Raw genomic sequence first — 24,241 nt, 5'->3', positions numbered from 1 at the left:
GGTTCTCTTTATCCCGTGGTTTCCATGGAAATGTTGGTGGGCTCAGTAGTGAGGTAAAAAAGAGCTCCTGAGGAACCTTTTGGTCCTTATTCTGTGTTAATGTAGCTATTCTGCTCCTGCTGCTCAGCAGGGAGGGGTGTGGCGTGGGGATGTTGGAATTCCATGTTTAAAACATTTGCTGCCTGCCAATGTCTGTTTTTCTTCTCTGTTCATGTATTTAAAAACAAAATCATCTTCAAGTGTAATGAAAAACTAAAATGTTCCATAACTATCCTTATTGACGTTAAGTGATTTCTTATGTCTCCATACAACTGATTTTACAGGATTAACACATCACCACTCCCCTAAGGGCTTGATTATGGAATGAAAGCTCCAAAACCCAGATGGGGAGGACAGGACCAGGCTGACTAGGGTGCAGGGTGTGTGCATGCTCTTTCCTGGGTGCAGCAGGTCCCCAGGGATAACTCCAACCTGCTGCTGGTTAAGTGGAGACAGCTTCCCCTCCAGTGCACTCCCTGAGATTACAGAACTGCTTCCTCTCTCTGTAGGGCAGGGCTCAGACAGCTCCAAAGAAAGAACCGACCGTAACCAGTGCCGTGGGAGCTCTGCTACACAACAGGGCCCTGGAGGCCTCGAGTGTGGTCCCAACCAGGCCAGGTGAGTCGGAGTGAGCATCTCAGCTTCAAATGATGGGGTCACAGGGGACCACTGTTGGCTTGGGATTCATCAGCAGTTGGCAAAAGCTATGACTTCCGATGTTGCTTTTGAAGATAAAGATAACATGGGTTTGTTTGAGGTTAAAGCTTATCTGCCAAGAAGGAATATTTCTTAGTTTAATCAGGATTAGATAACTGACAATATATATATAGTCAGATCTGATTACAGCAGCAGAGTCTAGGACCACCATTTTTTGGTCTGGTAAGATTGAAAAGAAATTAAGAATGGGAGGTAACAGTTTGTCAGGTGTTGTCTTGAAAATAAGAGAGGAAAATGAAATTGCTCTCTTGAAGAGAGGTCTGTACTCCATGTTCATCACAGCATTTTTCAAATAGCCAGGATACAGAAACAACCCGAGTGTCCATAGATGCATGAATGGATAGAGACGTGATGTACATGCACAATGGAATATTATTCAGCCATAAAAAAGAAGGAAATCCTGCCGTCTGTGGATGGCAACATGGATGGACATTGAGGACATTATGCTAAGTGAGAGAAGTCAGACAGAGAAAGACAAATACTGCATGATCTCACTTATATGTGGAACCTTAAAAAGTTGAACTCATAAAAGCAGAATAGAACAGTGGTTGCCGGGGGTGGGGGCTTGGGAGAAATGGAGAGATGATGGTCAATGTTCAAACTTCCAGTTAGAGGAGGCGTACGTTCTGGGGAGCTAAAGTACAGCACAGGGACTAGAGGTAACAATACTGTATCATATTCTTGGAAGTTGCTAAGAGAGTAAATCTTAAATGTTCTCACCACACACACACATGCACACATACACATTAACTATGTGAGGTGATGGATGTGTTAAATAACTTTATTGTGGTGATCAATTCACAGTATATATGTATATCACATCATCACATTGTACACCTTAAGCTTACACAATGTTATATCCAGTTGTATCTCAGTGAGGCTGGAAAAGAAAGGGGAAGTGTTTCCTTCCTAGAACTAAATCATTTCTTCAAAGTAGCAGAGAGGGATAACCACCATTATAGGACTTACTGTGTGCTAGAACCATTTCTTTAATCCTCCCAGTAATCCTCCAAATGTTTTAATCTGCGGAAAGGGAGCCTGGCTGAGAGAGAATAAGTTACTTGTTCAGGGCACACAAGTGGTGAACAGCAGCGCTGGACTGGATCTCTGTTGTGCTAGCCCCTGTCCCTGAGCCGCATTAATGAACGGGGCGTTCTTCTTTATGAACTGCATGTGCCAGGAACACAACATGAATTGATTCGTGAGCCTATCGGCACTTCTCACGAGGAGTCTTATTTTGAAGGTACTATCAGACCCAGAGTAAGAACTGCCAGCCCCACAGCCCCTAAAGTAACAGCGTGAGAGAACTTTATTGTTAGTTTTTAAATTTCTCATGCGTTGCTCATCATGGGCTAAAAATTGAATTGATATTTTAAAATTTTTCCCACAGACCTTACACCCAAGTCATTAGTGTTTTCCTGATCTGTGAAAAGTTCACAGTGGGGTAGGTTTTAGTTTTCACTTAGGAAAAAAAAATCAAATTAGATGTGTATTCATTTGGTAAAACTCTAACAAGCTTTTTCTAAAGTATATTGATTAGTGTCCTTCAGAAAAGACAAATTCTTTATATTATGGTTTCCTATTTTTTCAAAGAATATATTATAATGCTTCCCTTCCAGTGAAAAGCACTCTTTTAAGTTTGAGGTTAAAGTTCATTTGCCGAGCGGGAATGTTCCTTAGTTCATCAGGATTAGATAACTGACAGTGTACAAAGTCAGATCCGAGGACAGCAGCAGAGTCTGGGACCTTCGTTCCCTCGTCTCGTAAACTCGGAAGGAGATTGAGGTGGGAGAAGACAGGGTGTCAAGTGTGATTTGAAAATAAGGGAAGAGTTTCCTTCCTTGAACTAAACAGTTTCTTTAAAAGAGAGCAAGGCATAAGTGAAAAGATCCTAAATCAGGACTCCGGAGTCTCGTGTCCCAGTACGTGACATTAAACAGAACGTTATAAAGACACCATTCTGATACATTGGAAAATAGATTAGTAGGCCAGTACATCTAAGCAAAATGGTATTCTGTTTGCTCTTGACTAGTTAATGGTGGCCTATAGCCACTGTGATGCTGCCAAGTAAAAGGCACAGCTCTTCCTGTGGGCCGCACTGGGCTCTGTACCACCACCTAACCTCTCCTTCCACTGTCTCCTCTCCGTCCAGCTCCAGCAGCCTCTGCCTTATTCCTGGAATGCGACAGACCTGCAGGCTGTTGGCTCAGGGCCTTTGTACTGGCGTCCCCCTCTGCTGAAAACCAAAATACTCCCCACTACTCTGCACTGCTCACTCCCTTCAGCTCTTTGCTAAGTGTCCTCTTCACAGTGAGGTCCCCAACCTCTGCGTTTAAAATCAATCAAGACCTCTATAATCCTCTTTGTAGTTTTTTAAATAGCATTTGTTACCATCTAATAGTCAATACATATTTGTTTGTCTCCTCCCCACCTCTCAAAAGAAGGAATGTGAGTTTTATGAAGGTGAGATCTAATTTGTGTGTATTTTATTGCAGTTAGAATTGCGCATGGCATGTACAAGGTGCTCAGTAAATACTTTTTGAATGAAATATATGAGAGACAGTGGGTGTCTTGATTCTAGAATTTCTCATTTAAATTATTGGCATATGAGTAGAATTGGCATGTGAATTAGCTTTAAGAGATAGCTTTTTGTTTTATTTCAGGCTTAAGATGCTTTTTCAATTTAATTTCTTGTTCTTTCCAGTGACCTCACCTGCTTACATTTAAAAATAATGTCGCCAGGGTTAGTGTACCTTAAATTAGCCACATTTTTATTAAGAGCCATTCTGGAGAGGAAGCGGGAGTATATTGAGGGGAGGTGAATTCTCAAAAATGTTTAAGGCTTGGAGAACAGCACTGAGGGCCTCTAATGTGAACAGGCCCCTGTGTGATTCGGATTCGCGCCTACTGTCTGTTGTTTTTGTTCTGGTCAGTATTAATCTGTTTATAGCAGGGGGTCTTTTTAAAATTGTTGATGTTGGGCTTTGCTCTTTCTAGATGGACAGTCAGTAGTTTAGGCCGCTTGGTGTCCCTCGCCTTCCACATAAATCCTCTTGTTGTCTTTCATCTGGCTGGTAGTTAACCCCTAAAACTCTGGCTTTCATTCTTCAACTCTTTTAAGTAAAATTAGCATTGAGTATCTCCCATGTATAACATTTTGTTCTGAATTCACAGTCAGAGGAGATACGTGTGTGTGAGTCACAATCCTTATCCCTCCCAGAGTCTTATAAGAAGATATGCATGTACAGGAAAATCTCTGATACAACAGAGCATGTGATATTATGTAAAGCTGACACACAGCTGCCATGGATGTTCAAGAAGATTTGTTTATTCAACACATAGTTATTAAACATGGTTGTTTCTTGTGTCCATGGATTCTTAAAAGTCTAGGGGGAGAGGCGGTCAATAATTATATCTACTGTTTAACAGCCGGATGTGGAAGTCCTAAGGGAATGACAAGAAGGAGCTGGGCTTTGCCCAGGAGGCTTTCTGGGTAGGTGGCAGTCTGAGACAGGAAGCTTTGTGAGGTGAAGGACTGGGGATGGGCTTTCAGGGTGAGCTGAAGATTGACCAGTGGAGGAAAGTTGCAGAAGGAATGAACAAAGCTATGAGAATGAGAATGCGGAGGACATACTCTGGAAACAATGGCCCGTTTGGCCAAAGCATCAAAAAGAGCTGGAGTGTGAACAGGAATCAAAGCTAGAATGGAAGGCTGGCCCTAGAGCAAGGAGGCCGTAGATGCTTGGTGAGGCGCCCAGACGGTGTCACTAATGCCCACACTGGTGTCACATCGTCAGGCACTCAAGTCTGTGTAAGTTAGGCAATTACGATGGCCTAGGAACTTTTCGTGTCTAGCCACTTTGTTAGCCTGCAAAAATTTCTTTTGAGAAAGAGCATTTGAAAAAATTATCATGTAAGAAATTAATGCTTATGGTAGAAAATATTGGAAAATGGACGAAAAGTATAAAGAAAATAAAAATCATCCATAATTCCACACTCTGACATGACTACTTTTAATATTGATATCATTTTCCATTTTTTCCTATTTACTCTTCTTTTTGTTTGGTTTTTCTCTTGTCTAAGTTAGGATCATAGTCTGGGTACATATCCTGATTTTTTCACTAACAAATTTTGAGCATTTCGCTATGGCAAAAGAGTTTCTTTAGAAACAGAATAATATCACAAGAATACAATGTGACTTATTTAACTATTTTCCTGATGTTGAGCAGGTAGATTGTTTATACTTTTTTGCCATACTAAATAACTCCCTTTTTCATGGACAATAGTCCACACTTACTGGTACACACGTCTCAGCACCACATATATTAATCGTCGTTGACCCTCATTTAATCCTCACAGTAACACAAGGGGGCAAGCATACTGTTCATAGCCCTAGTTTACAGCTGAGGAAAGCATAGAGAGATAAAGCTTGTCACTTGATGGGAAACGGTGGAGCCAACCAAATCTCTGTCTGCTTTGGTAAAACTGGGTCAAAAAATAGAAACATTAAGGAGATAATTATATATTATATATATAAATTTATTATATATATATTTTTATATATTAGGAAATTGTTTTAGAAAAAGGTATGGCTCTTCCTTCATTCCCACAAAGATTCAAATATTCAGATGGGAAATGAGTTGATAGCCTGGTCAACAAATACCTGCTGGTGGCTATTTTCTCAAGGGTTTTGATACAAGAGCGGTTGATTTCCTGGGCAGGTACCTCTGAGCAGCAGCTTCTCCAGTACCTTTATACAGAGAAGCTAAGTTCATAGGAAGATGTAGTTCTGGGTTCTAGAGCTGCGTGGCTTCATATCTTTAGTGAACTGCATTTTACAGCTTTGTTGGTGTGGACTCTGCTTTTATTTCTGGAGCCAGTGGCTTGGGTCAAGTTCAGCGTCTTCCCTGTGCTGGCATCCCCTCCTGTCCTAACTTCGGTGTGGAGCAAATGCAGTGACTGTTGAAGGGTCAGCTGGTGATTCTTTGGAAGACATAAAACATGTAGATCTTTGAGTAACACAAACACCGAAAGCTCTTTCTGTTCTCATGTCCTTTGATAGTTTGAGTCACGATTTCCTCGAGTTGTTTGGTTACTCTCCGTTCATAAAACACTGATTAGAAAGGAGGTCTCTAGGACAGAGGGAACTTATTCCTTTTTACAAAAAGTGATTTCTCTGAGAATCCTGTCCCATACCAAGTGATCCAAAGCAGACCATGGTATGCCATGCCTCTGCCTGTAAACTCCTACATCTCTGCACCTAACAGGGCCCCTGGACACAAGGGAAAAGAACTCTCTTTGTAGAATGAGTCCATCGCTATGTAAATAACCCCTGGGAGGGAAGGCAGCTCATGCTTCCATAAGGCTTCTCGAGCCTTTCTAGCATGAGAGCAGTCTGAGAATTGTGAAGACGTGAAATACTCGGGGTGCATGTTGAAGGTGGGGCAGTAGTGGGGAGGGATGTTGGGAGTCAGCTTGTGTAACTGGGGGGCCACCTGAGGTGGTGATCCGGAGGGCCATCCATGCTAAGTGAAGGGCTGGCAGCAGAGGGGAGAAACCGCCTGAGACAATCCCTGTTTTCCTTATTATTTGGCCTGGGATAGAGACTGAGTATTTGTCTATAGCTACAAAACAAAACAAAACAAAACAAAAAGGAAGAACAGAGACTTTTGAGTCCAGTGAGAGGATTTCATAATCATTCCCTTTTTTCTTGCTGATGTTTGCTTTTACATAATAACAAATCTGTTCGTGTCTGCAAAGGATTAGCAGTGGACCCTGCTTCTGGAGCAAAATTGAGACAAGGATTTACTAAGTCTTCCAGAAAAGATTAACTCCTACAGGCCAGGTAAGAAAAAAAACTTAACGTCTAAGCCAGGTGTTGCTGATCATCTAATGTTCAAGATCAGTTAGTGAGCCTTTAGCAGAATGAATCCATAGCAGGCACACCAAAGAAAATGTGGGCAAACTCTGAGTTGGGTTAATAAAATGTACGCTCTTGAAACTTGCTCTTTTGTTAAACATGTAGTTTGAAAATGATACTCAGTCTTTGATTCTTGACTTAACGGACAAGCGAAATAAGTTCTCATTTTGAACTGGAGGGCTACTTCTCTTTTTTCCCAGCACATTCCCCCCAAAAGAGGACAATACCCTGAGATTGACACTGACTGGGATTGCTAGGAAGTTGGAGACTTTTTTGATATTGTGAATTGTTTGTTAAAAATTCTAAGAGGCCTATATTATTTAACATTCTCAGTTGGAAACAATGAAGTTCTAAAGTAAATGCCTGTTCTTCCTGCTCTCAGACTGGCTTCTTGAAACTCGTCAGCCTGCACGGCTGTGTACCCAGGAATGCCACCTAAGGGGAAGGAACAGTAGACGTCTGTTGACACGCCCATGATTCCTCTCAAGACATCACGTAGAACAAGTAAAAACTAGCTTCAAATTTTCTTCTTTACTCCCCTCAAAATTTTCAAGACAAAATCATTAAACAATACATCAACCTGAGTGATGATGCTTGATTTAAAGAATTACTTGGGGCCAGCCCAGTGCCCTAGTGGTTAAGTTTGGCGCACTCTGCTTTGGCAGCCCAGGTTCAGTTCCTGGGCACAGACTCACACCACTTGTCTGTCAGTGGCCATGCTGTGGCAGCAGCTCACATATAAAAAGAGGAAGGTTGGCAGCGGATGTCAGCTCAGGGCAAATCTTCCTCAGCAAAAATAAATAAAGGATCACTTGAAGCTTTTTAATTGGACATTTAATTGGCTTTTAAAGAAATGTTGCTTTGATATTAGAAACTTTTAGTGAAACAGTCTTTGGAATACTAGCAGTATTTACTTAGTAGGAAACTTATTTTTTACCTAGATTCATGTTACATGATAGCTGTGAAATCCCAGCTTTGATATTTGCTTCTAATAAACATTAAACTATAATTAGTAACTACTTCTATTTTAAATGTCCACCTGTATGCCATGTAGAACCGTCTCACATATACCAGCGCACACAGTAGGTTTTTGGGGAACACTGCAAAGGGAACAGGGAACAGGTTACAATAACTTTGCCACCCGGCGGGAATGATGCCGTGTGGCCTCAGGCCATTTATTGATCATGGCCAAAGCAGAAGTCAACCATCCGTGTCACCACTGGTTTATATAGCTGTGTTGGGAAGTGGTGTCTCAACTGTTTTTTCTTTGTTGTCTTAAGGGTTAATAAATTCTTTTTGTAGAGTCGTTTCTACTTAACTCATGCTTTTTAATCTAAGAATCTTTATTTTTTTCTACCCTCAGGGAATTTTCATTAGGAATTAAGCCATTTTTCCTGTCTAAATTTAAGGAGGAGAATCCCAAACTACTCCCATGTGTAGTGCAGCAAACACAACATCTGAAACTCCTGTGATCTGTTATTTTGGGGACTAAATGCTGTTTCATGCCAGGTAGATCAGGTGTGTTCTGGAGCTGACTGAAGAAGACTACACCATGTGGAAGTACCTGAAGTGGACCTTGGGAGGCTTTGGTTGAGGTGAACCACTACTCTCTCTCTCCTCTTGCTGTGGGAGATTTCCTTCCCTTGGAGAGGTAAGAAGGGATGTGGGGACTGACTGAGACATCCCAGAGCAGTGGATTCCTACTGATGAGGTAACCTATGTCCCTTTGTCTCATTTCTTCCCCCAGGTTAAACTGTAGTTTAACAGTCCACCATGTCAGCTCCACATGCACCAGTCCAGCCTCAGGGAGCTTGTCTGCAATCGTCCCGCCCTTTATGGTCATCAGCATCACTGTTAAGTGCGGTGAGCAGCTAGGGTTTCTCATATTTGGCTAATAGGCTTCTTTGATGGGCCAACAAACTCAAGGCTTCCTTTTCTCTACCCACTCCCACCCTTTTTAGAGATGAAGCAAACAAAAATAAACAGGCTTGTCAGACTCAGGGGGACATACTTTCTGAAGGACTCCCAATAAGGAACAAGCAAGTTTCTAATTTGTACTAGAAATTAATGGTAAACAGCATTGTAAAACTGGATCATGGTAGCCCAGGGTAGACAACCTCAGTAACCAGTATTCTGACCCATACATCCAGAAACAAATTACATAACCTTATGGAAGGGTTCCGAATGTCATATAGTAACTTTTAGGAATAAGTTCTTAGGGCTGGGAATTTAACTGAAGCATGTAAGCTTCTACCTTAAATCATAATTCTTTTACTCAAAAACAGGTAGTTTCTAATAGATACTGAATAGAGGTCAGAATAGTAGTTTCTGTGTGGGAAGTAATGACCAGGAGAGGGCATGAGGGAGCCGGAAATGTTGTATATCTCCGTCTGGATGGTTACGCAGTGCAGGTGTACATAAAAATTAACCAAGCCGTATGCAGGATTTGTAGAGTTTATTATATGTAAGATATATATCTTCATATAGAAAGCCTCTAAACACAAAAGACAAAGCTTTAAAAAAAGGTTAGGTTTTATATTTGTAAAACTCATTAGATATCAAATTCAAGAGATAGAGTATAATTACATTGCAAAATGTTATCTTTTTGAATAAAACTAATATTGACTTAAATGATGAATTTTAAATGCGTTTATTGGTGATTAAAAATAATACTTAAGCAGAGTAGTATTTTAAGCCAGACAGAGCAAAGAAAATTCTTGTTTTTTTAATATATATATATTTAAATTCCAGTAATATTTTCTTAAATTCCTGTTAAAAATATAATCAGTATTAAAGTCAGCAAAATGCTTTTTTTGACTGACGCCTGGATTATTTTACCACTTAACCTGGTTACACAGTGATTTTTTTTTTTTTCTGTCAGATGTAACTGACAACCAGTTTAGTCTTTAAGATAAATGAAGTAAGTAATAACTCACATTGTAGCATCTTGTGGAAAATATTCAAACTACATTTAAAATGCTGTTTTAAAATGGAGACGTCTATTATTCCACAAGAAATTGTTTCTGTAAAACTACAGGTTGGCTACGGCAATAGTGACTAAACTACATCCAACCCTGAAGGTAGAAAAATCCCTGAAAAGAAATACACAGCCTAGTTATAGTATGCGGCACAAAGGGTATTCTCTTATTTGAAAAGTTCTTCCATTTCGGAGGAATCCACACCTTTCCGTAGGTCCCTTACTAGGCAGTGCCACACAAAGTTATTGAGTTAACATTATTATGATCATGGCTTATGATTGATTAAATTCAATTTGACGAACACCTAGATATAGCAGCCCTCGTTTGGATGTTGGTTATGACAACAGTTGCAGTTCCATTAAGAATACTTGCTTGTCAAATTTGGTACAAAGCATGAACACTCAGGACAGATTGGCACAGCACATGCAGTTCGAGAACTCTCTTATCTAAAGTCAGTCATCACTGAATAAGTCATATTCCCAGTCCTGCTTTCCAAATCTTTCCTTGTATGATAACTGATGTTTAAAAGGCTTCTTAAAACATCTTTCAGGATATGACAAGTAGGCTTCAAAAACCAGTCATCTGAATGCATGATGGAAATGAGGCAGGATAGCCGAACCAGTACCAGCCGGGAAAACGTGGGGGATGGGAGGGAGGGGGAGCTGGCCCAGGCTCAGAGTGCTCATGGCTAGTGAGGGATCTTGTTGCTGCTGCCCCAGACAGCCTAACCGATGGGGCAGAGACTCCCCAGGCCCCAGGGTGAGAGTGCTATTCCCAAAGGCATTTTGGGTAGCAGGAGGGGGCAGCTGCCAGAAGCCCAACAGAGGGGAAATGTCCAAAGAGGCAGGTATTGTTAGGTTCACAGCATCTGCAGGTAGCTCCTTGGGCAGGTTTACTTTACCAGCACTTCCCTTAGCCAGATCAAAACCTGGGTTGAGCTTGTGAGGTGACTGAGGTTCTTGCAGAGGCAAGTCCTCAAGCAAATTAATATTGCAAAATCCTTTAGTATCTGCTTTGAGGGACAGGCTTGCAAGTGGGGAGTATGAGGTAGAACCGGTGTTGTACTTGTGATTCTGGAGGGGGGCGGGAGGAGAGCTGGGAGAGGCCACGGGGTGGAGGGGGAGCAGGGGCTCTGGCAGCGGTTGTACAGGCTGGGAGGTTTGCTCCGAGAGATTGTGGGTGTGGCTGTGTACCTCAGCTGGCAGGCTACTTGCAAGCCCGTTCTGTGCAGGAGCTCCTATAGGGAAAGGAGACAACGGGTCAGGCTTCAGCTGAAACTGGGGAGAGATGGAGTGGAAGGTGCTCAGAAGGTCTCCAGACCGCAGGCTCTCCTTCATCAGCTCCTGTGAGTGTGTCTTCTTGGTATGTCGTGTGAGGTGGTCTTTGCGCCCAAATCTCTGGGCGCAGAACTGGCACAGGAAGTCCTTGCAGCCTGTGTGGACCACCAGGTGGCGCCGCACGTCCTTCCGGGTGTAGAAGCAGCGCTCGCAGTGGTCGCACTGGTGCTTCTTCTCCTTGGTTCCAGTAGGGGGCTTCTCTTCGGCGTGGGCTTTGAGGTGGTCCAGCAGCACCTCTGTGCTCCCTAGCTCCAGGGCACAGACCCCGCAGGTCAGGTCGCCGCTGCTGGCCGCATGGAGGGCCAGGTGCCTCTTGTAGCCCAGCACGGTGTTGTACTTCTTCCCACACTCCTCACACCCAAAGGCCATTTTGTTGGGGTCATGAGTCTGGAGGTGGTTCTTCAGGTGGTCTTTCCGGTTGAAGGTCTTCTCACAGTGAGCACACTGGTGAGATTTCTGGGGTGAGTGGGTAGCCATGTGCCTAGGAGCAGAAGGGAACAATTTCACGAGAGACTCTGGTTTTTAAGAGCCGAAGAAAGGTGTAGAAACAACATTCAAATGTTAATATTTTCTCTAGGTGGTGGTATAAGAGATCATTTTCAGTTTTAAAATCATTTGCTATATTTTCCAGGTTCTACACATACATAAAACTTCATAATTAAAAAAAGGCACTACTAAAAACTTGTCATTTTCACGACTGTAAAGAATATGCTTTGAGAACATATTTTCCTAATGTATACAAAGATTTCTAAACAAATAGAAGTATACACGTATTTAACAATATCATGAAAAATATTTTCCAGGAAGGGGTTAAATGAGTATTCTATACTCTGAAAATTCCTGGATTTCCAAAAATGACCCAACTTGCCTTCTATACAGAACTCCATTACCCTCCAGTTTCAGGTTATTGTTCCCAATACAATTCCTAGTTGGTCTTTTTTGGTTTTTATTTTAATGCAAACTGAAAATCACTGCATATTAACTGATAAATTAAAAAATTTATATTTATTCTAATTGCTAATACATTTGGATGTATTACTATCATTTTTATTTCCTGCCTTCTATTTAATGTTTTTCTTTACTTTTTTTTACTATTGGGTTGCCATATGCTCTTCTTTTCCCTTCTGCTGTAGGAAAGTTATATTGTTAATTCTATTGTTCCAATAAATAATCTTCAGTTTTTAGCATGTACACTTAAAGTCTAAAATTAACCAATATCTATTGTCTCACCCAAAATAAAACAAAGAATTTAGAAATAATCCTTTAATCCTGCTTGGTCTTATGGACTGAGACAAAAAGTTCAGGCCATAGACATAACACTAAAAAGTCTATCCTTCACCTTGGAGAAAGCATCTAACTGGACCCAGAGTGCCAACCCCACCCCTGTGCTCCGAGCCTCATGCCTCCTGGGAGATCTTTATGCTCAAGTCTTGCTTTCCTCCATTTAACACTTTCTATCAACTGTCATCTCAGATATTTCTTCAAGATCCCTCTTAGATGCCTTCAAGTCACTTCCTAAAGGTCACTAGTAATTTCATTGGCAAAATTCCAAAGGTCTTTTCGTAGAAGGACAAAACTGCTATTCCTAACAGCAGTTCTAAGTTCTTCTTTAACACTGAGCTTCAGGGACAAGCCATTGTCATCGCAGTCAACCTGGAAATAGCTGTTTTTTATTTATAATTGTAAAGCACAAGTTAGTTCTGGGAAACCATCACAATTCCATTTCAATCATAGCTCCTCTGAATTCCTAAAATCTAAACTGTTGGTTTTTTAAGACTCATTGAGATAAAGAAACCCTAAGTTGTCATCCTTAAAACTGTAAAAAGGCTCATTTTAATAACTAAATGTATCATATAAAACCCGAAGTCCTATATGTTAGTATTTTTTACAAAATAGCATCCTTAATTACAACTTGCGACTTGCAGGTGCAACACAGTTTGCTTCATGTCCCTCTTGTCAGTTAATTCTTTTAGGTGTTTAGTCTTTAGAGGCTAAAACTTGTCCTACTAACAATTTAAATGCAACAGAGCTTGTGACTTTGGATACAAAAGAATTTCTAACAACTCATTCTATAAAAAAGATAGAATTTCTTTAAAGACAGTATAAGTCAAAGTGTATTAATCGCACCTTCACCCCACCTTCTACCCTGTACTGTCCATTCCTGATCCTTTTCTAGAGGTAGAATTGGTAAGGGGTCTACAGTAGCAGCTGTTCAGAAGATAGTGGTGGTTCTGACTAGGAGGCAGACTGGAAGCCAGTTCAAAAATATAAAGCTGATCTGAATCTAATTGTCATTTTCTTAAATATAAAGCAAAACCTCATTATCTCCTTCCTGTCTCCCTTAAGAAAAAGGTAGACTGCTACATGCAGGTAATAGAAAGAAAAGTAAGTTCCACCAGTTCCATCCAAGACACCAGAGCTTGGCACACAAAGGGACACACACAATGTGGTGAGCTCTGTGAGACAGGTCCAGTGTTGAGGAACAGGAGCCACTGCAACAGCTACTCGAGAGACCCGAAATGATGCTGGTGTCTTCAAGTTCCAGAAACATTTGTCAGTTGCAGAAAGGGTTTGTAGAGTCTATTAGAGGGCAGAGAACTATGTTCTTAATACAACATATCCATAGATGCATCATCAGGAATAGGTGTGAGGGCACTGATTTACAAACTTGGCATTTAAACAACTCTCCTTCCATTGGCTCCAGTACTAGTGAATAGGAAGACCCCACAGCCCTGTCCTGGATCTTCCATTCTTGCCTCTCTCCCCTTTTCTCTTTCTGGAGGATCTTTATCTGCTTAGATTCCATTGATCACCCATGGGTAGATCAATGCCCAGATAACAACTTTGGACCTGGTGTTTCCCACCCCCTCTCCTGTCCTCTCCTGTCCTCGAGATGGGAAGGGCACAGGGTGGCACAACTAGTACATGAGCACTCTCACCACTTTTCATATTTCGGTGGCTCCCATCCCTCTGAGTTTCCTGACTCTGTCCTTGTCCTGGCATCCCATTCTTCTCTTTTTAAATTTATCCCTTTCTTACCAATCTAGAACAGGATCATCTTAGAGCTGAAATTACCTTCAACCACTTGTTTCCTTCCTTCAACTTCTCTTCTTACCTCACAACCCAGGAGACCACCAGATTCAGCCTGTCCTACAGTAAGCACCAAATACCACCATCTTTGGGTGTCACCAGGATCATGTCAATGATCTTAGAAGTCTTCAGGCGCAACTGCTTCCATTAAGACTTCCAACCAACCAGGACTTTGGCCTGCCTTGCCAAATCATCTTTTCTTGCCTCTGCTGTCTCCATCTAACTGCTTTCACTGTTCGCTGTAGGGGACTCATGTTCTCTTTCCCACTTAAGCAAGTTAGTTATTTGCTCCTTCAACCTCCGCTTATAAAATGGAGCTTATAGTGCAACTGAGGGAAGTGGGATGGAATCCCACCCTTTTTAAAAAACAGCAAAACCTAAAGCACCCTGCCATCTCACCACACTCTCTTCCTTCATGAGATCACTGCTTCAGGCCAGAGACAAGAAATGGCGGTGGCCGTGGCAGGGAAGGCGGTTCTTGCATAAGTACACTGCTTCCCTTTTCTGCCTCAGTTCACACCCTTAACTGAACAAGTCGTTTCCCCTGGTCAGAACTACCGCCTCCTAAATATCACTTAAGACATCATCATCTTCACTGTGGCTACCACAGTAATCCCACCTAATTCCTGTCACTCCAGTAATCTGTTAGCTCCACCGTCTTTTGCAAATATTCAGCTCCTACACGTACTTTGGTCTTTATCCACAGTTAGAGTAGCTTCACTGTGGCTTAACTGCAGCCAATGCTGCTTTCAGTGTTCGGGTAAGGAGAATGACTGGGTACACATCAGAAGCTTGTTGCAAAACAGGAAGCCTTCGCAACAGAATTGGTGCACACAGTAGGCACTCAATACTTATATTTTTGGCAGCTAGAGATTTGCCTGTGTACAGAACACATTTGAATTTTAAAATAGCTAAGCATTTATAGGCTGATTTTAAAAATCAGCTTATTAAACTACATTATCTATAATAGTGATATTTTTGAGGGCCAGGAGCATAATGAATATCTTTTTTCTCTTTCAAGTGCCTTCCTCCAAGGGTACTCCAAGATTTAGTAAGAATGTGGTCCATGTTAATACTCAGAAATCTTCTCTTGCTAAATTCTGACTCTCAGCTTTGCAGTTATAGGTGAGGAGTTTGAAATTTGAAGCCTTAAAGTTCATTTCATGAGGATTAGAGGCAAATGACACATTTCCCTTAACCAAGTATCAAAAGATATGTATGTTAGTGGGGCTTCTGCATGAGTAGCTCCGAGGGCACCGCGTACATAGTGTGCACAGCATCCGCTGTCAATCAGACTACTGCACAGCTTAGCAATTTGGTGTACGTTCTGTCATTTCCATGATATAAAAATCCTTTGGAGGCAGAAGCTATATCCCATATATTCACTTCCCTCATGGAAGTGAGGACCTAACAGACACGCAAGGACTAACTCAGATTAAATGTACTATTTTTTAAAAAAGGACTCATCTGTTAAGAATGGTTTTTATCCTTTGGCGTATCATGGATGCCTGTGGAAACCTGATTAAATGCACATGACATCTGTAGACCCAACAGAATCTACTTATTAGCGTGGCTTTTAGACCCTGGTTGAGAAGCTGCTATGTTCCTCCTCTCCATCCTCACTGTCAAGACCTGGACAAGACCTCCGGATTTCACGCCTGGACTGTTACAACACATTTCACATCGGTCTACTTGCCTCTTCTCTCTTCTCCGAGTTACTACCAGCGCCATCTTTCTAGCATTCTAATCAAAGCATGTTTCACTACGTAGACTCATTCGCTCAAACCAACCCTAAAGGGGACAGTGGATCAGGCCTGCTAGGAGCTGCTTCCTTCCTGCCTCAGCCGCTCCTCCACCAGCACTACCTCTGTACCTGTGTGCTTTAAGGCCAAGGCTGAGGGCTGTCCCAGAACCTCTGCCCGCTCCTGTTCATTCTCTACGTCCCACTGGTGACTGTTTCTTTCTGAGAAGCCTTCCTCCCAGGTCCCCTCTCGCAGTAGAGAATGACTACCTCCACCTGCACAGTGCTATAAAGGCACTTAGATTGCCTTTTAGCTGTGTTTGCACGACTGTCTCCCGCCATGGGTCTCCTCATCTTTCTGTTCTTAGGCCTGGCATATTGTAGGAGCATAAGAAATATTTGTTTAAAGAATGAAGTGACGTTGCACAGTAAAGCTGTCACATAAAGCTACAGTAAATCACTGGAGATAAACAGCTTTAAAGGCTGAAAGGCATCCACACTCTGCGTCCCTTCTCCCCTACAGCGTTTGGTCTGAGACCAGCAGAGCCCTTGAAGGCCCCTGTGCGCCCCTGTGCAAGTTCACGCCTTTCCTGAGGCCTCTCACCTCATTAACTTATATCTGGAAATGAAGGCCTTGCCACAGTCTGGCTGCAAGCACTTGTACGGTCGCTCCCTGGAGTGAGAATAACTGTGGATCGTGAACTTCTCCAGGCTGAGAAATGTCTTGCCACATATTTGGCAGGGGAAGGTGGCCATGGGCTTTGCTTCTCACACCTTCCTTTTCAGATGCGCTGACCAAATGCTGTGCCATTTAAGCACAAATGTAAGGCTGGTCCTGAGCACATCAGCAGAGCGTGGCAGCTGCACTCCAGACCAGGGGAGAGGCGGCGGCGTGCGCCTGGGCCGAGTTCTACCCAGACATGGGCCTCTCGGTTACCACCAGCTTTGCTTCCTGCTTTCCCACATCCCAATTTATCTGCAGTCTCAGGCGGGGGGGAGAAGGGCTGAGGCACAGATGAGATGCCAGGAGCAGAAAGGTAATCTGCATCACTAGAGCCGGGGCATGTCCTGGACCACCAGACTGTCTGTGGAGAGAAGAGGAACAGTGTTCTCGCATTAGTCATTTGAAAACATTGCTTTTCCTCCCCCAGCAGTTCAGAATCCACTACCCAGGATTCCACATGCTCCTCTAAGCGGCTCTAATGCAGCCCAGTTCTCTGTCCTCCCTGTGTGCTTTAAGAGGTCCTTCTGCATATAAACCACCTGTCTGACGCATCTGAGCAGTCACGCACACGGTGTGTTGATGGTGGATGAAGCACTTTCCTTTGTAATGGAGACAGCAGTTTCCACAGACTCGGTATTACCTACTTCAGACCACAATTCCAGGTTAGAGTGAGGCTCGACTGGCCGATTCAAAGGAAAAAAAATACCTGCCCTGTGTTCGAGTGTTTTACTGGTACAGAAACAGAAACCACCCCTGCCTATTCAAACCATGGGCTAGTCCTCCTCACTCACAACACAAGGTGTTTATCACACCTGTTTAAACTTCCAGGAGACGAGACAAAATCATTTGTATACATCTAAGTTAATTTGTTTGTAAGGTTACCATGCAGAAGGACCTGACCTATGATGTAAACAACACTCTTCAAAACTAGTTTACTTCATGCATGTCGTGCCTTTGGAGGGGACACAGAATAGTCCCACAGAAACCACCCTGATGGCTTGGGGTCAAGCTCAGGCCACCTACAAATGTGTAGGCTCCATCCTCCAGTAAACTTTTCTCCTACTCTCTTCCCCTTTCGCTATCGGGGACATTCCTCATTGCCCAACCCTGAAGGCCCCACTACCTGTGGGTGGGCCACATCTAGGAGGTGGGCCTGCTGCCTCCTCAACCTCAACCTGTCTCAAACCCCAATTATGTCCACACCTTCCAACCCAGGCAAAGTCACCAAAACCGGGCTCTCTTTTTCTACCAATGCACCATCATCTGAGGAGCCTGCAGAGTCTGAGGCAACATCGTGAACACCACAGTAAAACCCTGGCTAGCTAGAGTCCCGTGCTGTGCTAGACAGCAATTCTCAGGTGGTGGACGTGAACCTTTCAAGTGCCAGCACTTAAAACATCAGAGTCCTATCTGCTTCCATTCAATGCACTGGAGTCACTTCTGCGCCAGGCCAGCCTTTCCTGGACTCTGTCAAGTAAGAGGGGCACTGCTGGGAAGCTGACCGGCCACAGCAGGTCTTCAAGGGGTCTGCTTCCTGCCGTTCATTTATGCCAAGTCTTTCGAGTTGCTCTCTATTGTTAAAAGTTAATTTTTACTTACCTTTTGAGTAGCTTTCAAATCAGAAAGCTGGAGTCCAGCTAGATAAGATTTATAACAGTTACAGCATTTTAAAGATAGTAGCACACAACACATGTATCTCAACAAACGTACATTCCTTTCCTCATGGGCAGAACCTGCAGCAAACGTCTCGTGTTCCTCGTCAACTAGCTCTGATGTTGTCAGTGTCTGGTCAGAGTTCACACGGAGCCAACACAGGCAGACACCCTGCACTGTCCTTTCCCACCTGCTGGGAACCTTCAGAGCTGACGTGTGCACTCTGACCTGAAGCTTCAGCCCTGAGCCAAAGCTGGGGACACTGGCGTTCTCAGCCAGCATCTTGGCACCAAACCTCCTTTCTGATGGCAGCACGCACATACCCTGTTTCTCTGTGACCAAGTACAATTAGAAATGAGCCCCCGTCCTCGTTCTGTCCGAGCTCCTCTCCCACAACTCCTGGTTCCCTCAGTCATCCAGTTCAGGCCTGAGGCATCCCCAACAACCCTGGCCACAAACAAAATAATTCCTTCCAGGAATTCTCTCCTGTGTGGCCGAGTTTCTGCTGCCAGGTCTCATGATGTGTCCTACTTCTCATGCAGCCTGGTCTGGCCATAATACCGGCCCAGCTATAAAAGGCACAGAATTTATCATCATCATTAAATAGACTCATTCACTGCAAGTTTCTGTGTTCTTTCCAGGTCTATTAAAAAAGATTAAGATGTATACACAATATGAAGTCTGAAATTCATCTTTTCCTTGTTCTCTTTATAGCTGAACTCAAAATAGCCCTAGTCACTGGAGAGAAGGAGCTGGTTTGGTGGTGACGATTTTCTATTTCTCTCACCTACACCAACCTCTGCATGTACACTTTTATCAGCTTCTCTCAGTAAATTCATTCTCCCCAACTCTTGCTTTTTGTGGGGTGACCAGTATGTCCAATAGAACTTTGTGTGATGATGGAAATGTCTTATATATGACGGCTATTGGACAATTACAGTGTGCCACTGAGAAACTGAAATTTTTGTTTTATTTAACTGGAAATAGCCACATGTGGCTTGTGGCTGCTATACTGGACAGCCAGAGAGACTCTTGGTTTCACTGTCAAAAGGGTTTGTAAAGGCAAGGCTGTGCTCTTCAGACACAACCCTGCGCCTGATTCACCCTCTGGTGTAATCTTTGAAGCACGGGGGCAATTTGTGTGGCTCTATTCACTCGTTCTGTGAATGCAGCAGAAAGCTCCCCCAGTTCAACTTCTAGCTTGCCCACGGGTTAGCTATGTCCTGAGTTTCCGTTTCCTCATCTAACATCCACCTGAGGCATGGAAACAGGCTGTTGGGGAAACCAACAGAAACAAGATGGATCTGAAAGCATGTTGTCATCCAACACCACACCAAACAAATATATTTATGAAACACGCAGATTAGAAGTAAAAACCATCAGTGGCACACTGGCACGTGGTTCTAACCACTCAGCTGTGGATATAAGGGGAAAAGACACACGTTCTCTCCCTACATATAATACAGCGTCTGTTATTCCTACTGGGAGGAACCAGGAGTCTGGACAACACACACGCTCACATACACAGAAAGGACACACGAGGTGGCAAGTAAAAAGCCTACATTCGTTGTTTCTAAACAAATATCAACCTTGACTGACTGCTTACCAACACACCAAGAATGAAGGGAAAAATAAGATCTGGTCAATTAAAACAAAAGTGCCTGCCCTGTAGCACTGAATAAAGTTTTCCCAGATCCACTGTCCAGCCACTTCTCTAGAGTCAGAAGTCCAACAGGCATCTTTATTGCCTGCATTTCCCCAGGCCTGCAAAGATGGCAGGCATCTTCAGGGAATTTTAGACAAGTTTTACTTGAACGTGAGACATCTCCAACTCTTTGTTCCCCATTGAACTTTCTCTCAAAGAACAAAAAAAGTTAAATGACTTCAACATTTTTATACTTATTTCATGAATGTCTTTTCCCAAGACTTTATCTTTTTGAGTTTTAGGTCTGTGTGTTAAATACACCTAGCCCAACACTAAGGGGTCCTCAAATGTTGAACTGAATTAATCATGTGATAAGGAACATTCTTTAATTTCCTCTTTTTAGTGATGAATTCAAATTCACAAATAGTGATAACATTTCATTTGCCATAACTGTGTATTTCATTAATTGGACCTTCAAATATAAATAATTACACTGTTTTCATGATAGAATCACAAACTTCTATAAAAATAGTCTTTCCCAACAGACTATAAATTCATTATGGCTGAGGATCAAAGCTCAGCTATTTTTAAAAAATAAACTGCGTGGATAATACAACGTCTCCCATCATCATGTACTTGACCAGCACTGGCTGGCTGCTGCTGATTCCAATCTTTGGTTGAAACCTGATGCGCTTTCTGGCCACATCCTTAAAACAGGCTTGTGATTAACTTTCTATTATCTGGCAAACCACCAACAATCCTAACAGCGAACTGACAAAGGGATGGTCCTGACGATAATCAGTCTCTTCTGTGACTTGACATACGGATTGCATCTGAGTCTTCAATACGGTGACATTTCAACACCTGTCACCCTGGAAAGACAGTAAGTCTTCCCCCAAAACATCTCAGGACCTAATTCTCAATCCCCTTGATTCTAAAAATACTGAGTGAGTGATACAGATCTGCCAGTATGCCAAAGAAGGCTTGTGCCATCTGCTTCATTCTGTTCATGCTGATTATTTTGGGGATAAGAGAGGATCAGATTGGAATAAGAACATATATATATGGCAACAGCCAGGAAGGGCTGTGTTCCCTGAGGGCCGGTGGTATACGATGGTAGAGAAGTTGGAGCACAAGTGTAGTTCCAGGACGTCCCCAATGCTGCGTAACACAATCATCTAATGGGGGACAAGTGTCTTACAACATTCTCAAAATAAACTATGACTTCTGACTTCTATTTCCATTGTCCCCAGGGACACAATGCAAGGCCCATTTCTGAGAGGAAATTGAATTTCCATTTTTAGTCTTCCGACATGGGTACTTCAGTTCTTTTTTTGACTCCATTCATCACCACTCCTTGTGGGTAAGAAGGTTCTACTGCCAGCGTTTCCCTTTCTCTCATACTCCCAAACCCTGGGATGGTTTTCATATGAATGTGTTAAGGCCAATTTAAAAAGGGCTTCTAACGAGGTTCTCTTTCTTCTCTTACTCACACTAGAAAACAGCCAATCCTGGAGCGGGGTAGGTGGAAATTCATTGCTTATTTTGCTCTAGGAGGCTTCCAGAGAGGGTGCTTCCCTCAGTATCAGTGCTTTGAAGGACTTTGGTAGCAAGTCTCTATCATCAATGAAAAACTATACAGAAACATCAGCGGGAGAAAGAAGATGATACTCAGAACCTTCAGGTAGTTGTAACTGCTTATTTTTCATTATGCACGTGTGTTGTAAAATTTGTTCAGTGTTGTAAAATTTGTTCGGTGTTGTATCTGAGCAAGTACAATGTTAGGAGAGTTGGGGCTTGTTATACGTCTAAACAGCAAAATAGGTGCTCATGGGGCTGGACTCACTTGGTTGATGACAGATATGAGGCCTTGAGGAGCACCTTATCAGAGGGCTATGGCTGGGTTTGCAGCCTTAACTTAGAGCAGGGGCTCATAAGTGGGGCCTAAGGCTGTCAGTTCTCTGAAATTCTGTGCAAAATTAGGAGGCATTGTGTACTGGAGTTCTTATGGGGAGCGGGGCCATAGCTTTCTTCGGATTTTCTCAGGTCCTAGATTCAACCATGTTAAAGGACACTGACTTAGATGAAAAAAGAGACAATCCCTCTTGGTGCCATTAATCTGGTTTGACTCTTCACAAAGTCACTGGTATTTCCTAAGCCATGGGCCATATATTTTGTGCCTCAATCACTGCATTTTATCAGGTTAAAGTAAAAAAAAAAAAAAAAAAAGGTTCTATAATGATATTCTTCTGAAATTCAAGCAGTAAACAACTTGTACAAATTTCATTTCGAATATGGGTACAGACGATAATTTAATAGATCCTATCATGTAAGACAGGACTACCTTTCAACCAGAGGGCAGGTTGCCCTCAAAATCATAGGGGTTCCTTTGTCAGCATGTTTAAAAATCTTTAAGGGGTGTGTGTGTATATCTCTTCAATAAAGAAGTAGGATATTATTATTAAAATCCACTAACACCTGAGCTGACACATCACTTGGAAGAAGGCTCTTGCCTTGGACAAACTCTTGAGCTGGATCCACAAGGCTTATCACCTGCTACATCTGCAGACCCTTCTCCCATAGTGTCCCAAAGGCAACCAGGGCCACAGATCCATCATGTGCCACCTTCTCTCCTGCTTCTGTTTGCTCCACATTAGGTGCTTTCCTGGAATGTCCTGCACCTCTGGTCCACCTGGAATACTCCTACTTTGCCCTGTCACTCCCAGGCAGAGGAATGAGCTCCTTTGCTACAGGGTGAAATGGCGGGACTAGATACCACTGAGGAAGCGATTATAATAGTCCAGGTGAGACCCTGTGACTTGGGCTCAAGTGGTTGTGGCAGAGATAAAAGTAGCTCACTAAGAACCACGGCTAATTTAGGAAGAGGAAAATGTGTGGTGAGAACCTGCCTCCACAAACGGTTCTTCTGTGCTCCCTCCAGAACTATTCATTCAGCAGCCTAGGAGACCTCTCCACCTTACTACGTCTGAAACAATTTGCCCCCGTTTTGGAAGCCCCGACTGGCCGTGCCCTCTGTTCCACGCTGGGGAGCGCCCCCCAGCAGACCCCCCAGTCTGTGGAGCCAGCAGGTCTGCTGCCCACTGACTCCTTTCAGTTGTCACCTTGAGAGGCTGACTTTCGTTAACCCAGTGACTAAGCCCTTATTTTCTTATAAACAAGGCCTAAACTAAGCCAGAAAGCCAAAGTGAGTTATTTATCTAATATTCAGAAAGAAAATTAATGAGAAAGCCATCCAGTAGATGACACCACAGCTTTAGAACATCAGTTCTATGAACTAGACTTAGAGAATTTGAAAAAGGACAGGGTGCTGACTTCCTATCTACAAACCGTGTAAGTAATATCTGCTTAGAGATGGGGACGGAACCAGTCTCTCCTGAAGCTAACACAGTATTAATGAGATTTTTCAAAATCACAGCCTAAGGTAACAGGAAAGGAGAAAACTGTAGCAAAATTTTAGCAACTGGAAAGCAGGTAAACCAGCAGTAACTGGCTCAGCAGTCCTAAGAAAGCTGAATTCTAGGCCAGTAATGAAAAGCTATGAAGCTACCTGATTTAACCTGCAGAGCCCACCAAAAGTCTCAGAAATCTGGACACTGGGTACCTCTGGAAGGGGGTATAAAAAGAGAAGGAGAGGTTGAAAGTCTGTTAGTGACACAATCGGCCCTCTGACCCCCTCCTGGTAGAGGGCTGAGGGGTACTACGCTGAGACAGGCTGAATTATGGGGAAGTCTCTGTACTTCCCCTCTCGGGCTGTCAGAGCCCTGGCCACCACTCTCCAGGGCGGGACACTGGAGGAGTCTTCTCTGGGAAAAGTGACCAGCTCACGAGAAGAGAGTCATGACCAAGACAAACAGCAGTGCCACAGTTTACCCGCAGTGGCCTACGACGAAGCCCTCACTGACAAGCCCTAAGTATCCAGAGCTTCCTCAGCTTTTGTATGGCTTCCTCGTAAATCAGGAGGGAGCCGAGGATCAGCAGAAACCAGGAGAAAGCATCCAACAGGAAAAACTGACAGAGGACAGAGAGAAAAAAGCAGCTAGGAGAAAGATGGAAAAAAAAGACTCTATGGAGAGAAGACGACATCAAAAACAACTCTCACTCATGTCCCAGAGAAAGAGAGAAATCCCTAAAAGAAAAACAGGATTTTTTTCTTTTTTTAAAGAAAATGACAATAAAAAAGGCAGTGCAAGACTCCAGGGCAGGGGCAGGGGCCGGCACTGCAGTCACACGCGCTGGGGCAGCATGTGAGACTCTGCAGGTGTAATGAACTCCCTGACGACTCTCACACGCCTTTGTGTTTGCCAGTGTGGCTTCTGCTGAGGGTGCCGGCTCTTTTTACGTGTTTGCTAGTCCTAATGCTCACTAGTGATTAACAC

At 43.1% G+C, this 24,241-nt stretch overlaps 2 protein-coding genes across 16 annotated transcripts in view; one reads left to right on the top strand and one right to left on the bottom strand.

Moving 5' to 3' along the window:
- The window catches only part of ZC2HC1B (zinc finger C2HC-type containing 1B), a 71,026-nt gene that overhangs the window by 34,434 nt on the left and 12,351 nt on the right, over window positions 1–24,241 (top strand). For 3 of the 8 annotated variants that reach the window (XR_011535631.1, XR_011535629.1, XR_011535628.1), the window contains 6 exons: window positions 549–657; window positions 6,517–6,601; window positions 7,059–7,180; window positions 8,040–8,327; window positions 8,424–8,539; window positions 21,399–21,528. Coding sequence is in view for 3 of the 8 variants with exons in the window: in XM_070603213.1 (XP_070459314.1) it covers window positions 549–657; window positions 6,517–6,587 (180 nt within the window). In the remaining 5 variants the exon portion in view is untranslated. Of the gene's footprint in view, window positions 1–548; window positions 658–6,516; window positions 6,602–7,058; window positions 7,261–8,039; window positions 8,328–8,423; window positions 8,540–21,398; window positions 21,529–24,241 lie in introns of those variants that run through there. The other 5 variants (XR_011535632.1, XR_011535630.1, XM_070603215.1 and 2 more) reach the window with 3 other exon arrangements.
- Window positions 9,117–24,241, bottom strand: part of PLAGL1 (PLAG1 like zinc finger 1) — an 82,718-nt gene continuing 67,593 nt past the window's right edge. For 5 of the 8 annotated variants that reach the window (XM_008531561.2, XM_070603208.1, XM_070603207.1 and 2 more), the window contains 2 exons: window positions 16,427–16,907; window positions 9,117–11,472 (listed from right to left, as the gene is read on the bottom strand). In XM_008531561.2, coding sequence (XP_008529783.1) covers window positions 10,233–11,472; window positions 16,427–16,578 — 1,392 coding nt within the window. In that variant the 5' untranslated portion in view covers window positions 16,579–16,907 and the 3' untranslated portion in view covers window positions 9,117–10,232. The remainder of the gene's footprint in view (window positions 11,473–16,426; window positions 16,908–24,241) is intronic. The other 3 variants (XM_070603210.1, XM_070603209.1, XM_070603211.1) reach the window with 1 other exon arrangement.

The sequence above is a fragment of the Equus przewalskii genome, chromosome 32 (genome assembly GCF_037783145.1).
Source record: "Equus przewalskii isolate Varuska chromosome 32, EquPr2, whole genome shotgun sequence".
Classification (NCBI taxonomy): Eukaryota; Metazoa; Chordata; class Mammalia; order Perissodactyla; family Equidae; genus Equus; species Equus przewalskii.
The sequence above is the reverse complement of the archived record's forward strand: the minus strand, read 5'-3'. Positions and strand labels throughout refer to the sequence as shown.